Source organism: Rhododendron vialii, chromosome 8a, assembly GCF_030253575.1.
Source record: "Rhododendron vialii isolate Sample 1 chromosome 8a, ASM3025357v1".
Classification (NCBI taxonomy): Eukaryota; Viridiplantae; Streptophyta; class Magnoliopsida; order Ericales; family Ericaceae; genus Rhododendron; species Rhododendron vialii.
This window is the reverse complement of record NC_080564.1, coordinates 10,082,645-10,088,061: the sequence shown is the minus strand read 5'-3', so window position 1 is coordinate 10,088,061 and position 5,417 is coordinate 10,082,645. Positions and strand designations below refer to the sequence as shown.

Here is a 5,417-nt window from a genome sequence, read left to right as displayed (position 1 = left end):
TGAACTTTTGATTTGCCATCTATATTCAAGAAATAATTTTTTTAAGAAAAAACAAGAAATTCATTTCTCGAAGACATTCCAAACATTAATGATTAAACATTCCGCAAGTGGTTTTCCCCAGCCCATTGTTTTTCAATCGTACCAACTCGGAAAGTTCGGGAATCTATTAGTACGACTATTATTGCTCAGGTAAAAGTGCTTGAGACCCATCAACTATACAGATTTCCTTAATTATAACTGTTAATTAATTAGCTCATTTCTGTCAAAAAAATCGTTAATATGAAGAAGTCAGCGTGCACAATTTTTATCAATGAAGGAGTCAGAGCTCGTTCCAGAACACCTTTTTAAAAAATAAGTACTTATTTCACATTTTTAAACTAAAAAATAATGTAAATGAAAAATAATTTTATGATTTTTTTTACACCGTATTAAAGATCTCAATGAGATATTTCAAACAAGATCCATATTGCATATTTTTAGATTTCAATGAGCCCATCATTTTTGAGCTTGAAATTACCTTTTTAAAAAATAAATATTTATTTCACATTCTGAAACGGGGCCTCAGTATGTGTGATTTTTAAGAGGTAAAATCGCTATTTTTCATAATTCTATTAACAAAGTTAACTAGTTTTTTATTTCGTATAAACGAGGAGATCTATACGGATCATTTTAAACAAGTGTTTATTTACGGCATGTAAACAATATTTTCTCTCAGTGGCGAAACCACGCTAGGGCAAGCGGAGTCACGCGATCCCGCTGAGTTCCAAAATATCTCTAGAGCAGTTATAGTTTTGAGGAGTATTTCGTAATTTTGTCCCAAAAGATAATATTTTTGCCCTGAAAATCCCAAAAAATTATATGTGTGATAGATATTTGACCCCACTGCAATCAAATCCTGGGTCCGCCGCTGTTTTCTGCTGCTATAAATAGTCTTCCCAACTTGTTAAGCATCAACCAATCGTCTCATCTCGCCTAGATCCAGAAGAAAAAAACCGAAGTTGTGCGTTATACTAAAAGTCACCATCACCATGGCGGGTCAGTGGGCGGCGACCAAACCTAGCCGGAGCGACGACGTTCTGGACGACAACGAACAAGCCAGAATAGCTAATCAGGTCAAAGCCCAGTTCGATGCCATCGCCCCAAAGCGACCCACCAAACCCAACCGCAGCGAGTCCGATTCAACCGCACCACCCGCCCCTCCTTCCGACCAAGACGTCCCACTTCCCGAGTTCGAAAAGCTCCGATCCCTCCAATCCCAATCTCAAGTTCGTCTCTCTCTCTCTCTCTCTCTCTCTTTGATAACTCAAGTATTTGGGTCGATTTACACACACATCAATTAATCCTACACAGTCTCTCTGTTATTTTGAACTGGACTTGTTTCATGATGCTATAATATTAATATATACTACCTGAGTATGTTTCGTTTTTCAGGTTATATTTTCAGGTGCAAATGCTGGCCAAGACGAGTTTGTAGAGACCCAGTACTACAAACAACTGGATTCCGTTGACAAAGAACATCACACGGTATCTATATATCTACTCTACTCTGCTTTTCTTGTACTAGTATCTTTATGTATACTGATCAGAATATACTGCACACGTATGTGTCTCTGTGTTAATTTTTTCAAGATTTTGCGTATTGAACAGATAGGAACTGGGTTTATAAGGGTGAGTAGCAGCGGAGGAGGTGGAGATGGGTGTGATCTTCAATTACTCAATGGCTATAAAAATGGTGGAGTGAGAGACATGGTTTACTTCAGAACAAACCCTGCGACCAACGACTGGATTCCTAACATCGAAGAAGACGATCGGGTTACCTGTTCCTCTGCGAAGCCAAATCGAAGCGAGAGTGGTTAGATCCGGCCGGCAGAGATGGGAATTGTCGTGCTCCTATCAAACTTGGTTGTCATTTTTATTTTTAATAATAATAATTACTGTATTAATTAATGTTGTGTGCATTATTGGAAAGGCAACGGGTTAAGGGATAAGGATGAGTTTGGTGGAATGATTAAAAGAATTACTATGAATGGATGTGTTATTTAATTAAGTAATTACGAAGCACCGAGTCACCCGACTTTAATAAACGATAAATGATGATGTTCTTGTCCATTATAATCCCAATGTTGGTTTGGCTTCGTAACTTTATTTAATGATGATAAAAGCGTTGGACTTTGCTGCGTGGGGGTGGTTAGAACAGTGTTTGCTTTGAACTCTGCTCTCTTGTGTTCTCTCCGAACTCGGGGTGGGTGCTGCGCAACGTGCTGCGCGGCCTTGCCAGCATCGGTCCGACGATCAGAGATGTCCACTGCGTGGAGCTCATCGAGTACTGTTAGTGTACAAAAAATCAACCCGATCAAATATTGTTAAGTGCCTCATCGGAATACATATAACTTGAAAAGAATGGGTGTTTCGTATGCATTAGGATTCAATTTTTTTTTCAAGCTATATGTATTCCGATGAGACACATAACAGTATTTGATCGAGTTGATTTTTAGTACACTTGTAGTGTGTACTGGACGAACTCTATACAATGAACGTCTCCGATCATCAGACCGATACTAGCAAGGCCGCACAACACCCACCCCAAGTCTGTTCTCTCCATACTCTTTTTATGGCTCCCATTCCTAAGCTGGCACCAAGAATCAAAAGTGTTCATTTCATAGAATTTGCAATTAGGTACGGCACCAAGAATCGAAAGTGTTCATTTCATAGAATTTGCAATTAGGTACGTTCGGGTAAAAAATCAGATTCATCGAACATTTATAAACTTGAAAACAAATCTCACATTTTGTATCAAACTTTGGAAGCTTGTTTTATATAGTCACATAGCTTTCCATTTTGTGAAACAAAATATGATTATTCATTTATAAATGTTTGATGAATCTAGATTTTTTTTTCACGAAAACAGTTAACTACGGATTCTAAGAGATGAACAGTCCGGTCCTTGGCATTGCACAAGAAAAGGGTGGAGGAGTATGTTGATGAATTGATCCATGGTATGATAACCCTACAACATCATTCTCTAATTGAAGAACAAGAAAGTCTGGAATTGAATTGAACTTATAATCACCAAGTCCTCATGTCGAGCATCGTTACATTGTGATATGCGCACTGATCTACACACTGATATATTTCTTTATAAATATGCTCTACGGTTGCATTGTTTTGTTTTAAATTTTGATTTTTGCACACGTGCTTAAAACGTTAAAACTAAACTTTGAAGTTTTCTAACCATTGCTATTGAGCTTTTTGCGGCGAGATATTCTTCCTCTTTTTATGTTTTGATCTAGTTATATTAATAAAAGTTCTACAATGTTGAAAAAAAAAAAACCATTGTTGTGACCTCACTTGAGTTTCTTATAATTGTACTGCCATGTCTTATTTTTACTAATAAGTACTCTCTAGACTTCTTGCTTCATTCAAACTGACACAAACTCAGTTAGTTTTCACCAATAAATGATTGAAATGTCATTGCAATAGTAAGTGACCCAAAAACCTACGGTTTCCACCCCCCCCCCCCCCCCCCCCCCCCCCCCCCCCCCCCAATTAGAGTATTAAATGTTGATAATCAATTTGATTTTAATTTTATTGAATCCATCGAATTTAGTACTAGTATTGTTTTTGAGAATTGATTTCTACACTTTCCTCTTTGATATCCACACTCCCTTATTTGTTGTTTTTTAGTAGAAACAATACATATATTGTCAATTTTAAAATCCAAAAAAGATTATGTGGTTATCAAAAAATAGAGTATATAAATTAATTTTCTTACTCCCTTCGTCCCAATTTGTTTGTTCAATATGAGATTCTAACTTATTAAGGAAGTACAATGATTACACTCAAAATGTTTTGGATTTCTAAAAATACCCTCACTTTTTGGGCAATTAATGAGAGTGTACATTTCTCAAAACATAATTTTTGAAAAAGTGAAAGGGCATTAAGCATATTTTTCTTAGTCAACCTCTAGTGAGACAAATAATTTGGGACATTTTAAATAAAAAAGCAGACAAACAAATCAAAACAGAAGGAATATTTTTGAATGTGAATAATATCTATCACTTTATGTGCCTCGTTCTTCTGTTCTTCTACCAACCAGAGCAATAGCGGATAAATGGATCATAGCTTACTCTAAAATGGTTTAGGTGATAAAAGAGGTTTAAAATTCTGGCCACGCAATCAATGCCCTCTCAGTTTTGCCTCTCCACAAAGGTAGGTTGGAATTTGGAATTTGCTGGGACGATTTGAGATCTCTACAGTGACGTCCAAAAAATTCTAACTTGGTAAATCGATCCCCATCAATTTTGTGACAGTCTCGTTGAACGGTGAGAAATTGTGAAATGAGAGAGGAGAGTTATTTCTTACTCAATCTCATCAATTTTGGTGAGAAATGAGAACAGTCAATTAAAAAAATTTATTCTTGTACATTTACCTGTATTTTTCACAAAAATGGTCAATGAGCGATTTGGCTAGATATCATACCGTTTTCTTCTTTTAATACTAGTATTTTTTTTGTAATCTACCAATTATTTAATATTTATGAAGTATCATGTTGCATTGTCAAGCGGTACTCTTTATAAATAAAAGATCGTCACCACATAATATGGATCATTCCTTGTTTCCTAAATATCCAACAATATTAATGAATTCTAACGTCACTACTACAAAATTTGTTAGTGGTTATGATTACCACGTAGCCACCTAGGCGACGCCTGGTGGTACTCCGGAGTCCGGAAGTCTCCTGTAAACAAAGCAACCCCTCTTACTGCCAGGAGGGTTATTTCATGTAATAGGTATAAATCCCCTCCTAGAATACGGTTCACTGCAGTGGGGACGATTGCAACGTGAGAGGATGAGATATACCGATCTCCAGCGGCCTAACCAAATCCTCGTCGGACAAAATGGCGAGAAATGGACGGAAAAAGAAGACCATCGCCAATTTATCCGTCACCAAAATGCGGTGTGGCGGGGTTTCCAACCTCGCTTGCGTCTCCCTCTCTCTCTCCCTTTGCCTTTCACTAGACCAATTCCAGAAAAACGAAATTGAAATCGTGAACTGTTTGATTCGTTCATCGTTGCCCGCCGTTGTCCATTGTCGATCGTGAAGTTATTTGGTGGCTGGTGTGTATGGCTGGTGAAGTGTCTGATGCGTATATGGCCGGTGGGGGCCGAAAAACGAAATTGAAATTGAAATCATGAACAGTGTTTGATGGGTATGGCTGGTGGTGAAGTTATTTGATGACTGATGGGTGTCATCGTTCAAATTGAAATCCTGACACAATCCCATGGGATGGGATTAGCACCTCCCCATGGTATTCCTATAACTCTCAATTTGGGGGATTGGGTGTTTAAGCAAACCATCGGAATTGCAAAAACGATTTGATTCGGACCGAACCGTCCTATTTAGTCTAATTCTGAGG

The 5,417-nt window shown here is 37.6% G+C and overlaps 1 protein-coding gene across 1 annotated transcript; it reads left to right on the top strand.

Annotated features, from left to right (window-relative positions):
* The first annotated feature begins 936 nt into the window (after positions 1–936).
* On the top strand, positions 937–2,027 carry LOC131336189 (uncharacterized). The gene is made up of 3 exons (XM_058371929.1): positions 937–1,265; positions 1,432–1,524; positions 1,648–2,027. The coding sequence occupies exons 1-3, from the start codon at positions 1,029–1,031 to the stop codon at positions 1,855–1,857; spliced, it is 540 nt and encodes a 179-aa protein (XP_058227912.1). The 5' UTR covers positions 937–1,028; the 3' UTR covers positions 1,858–2,027.
* The last annotated feature ends 3,390 nt before the right edge of the window (positions 2,028–5,417 follow it).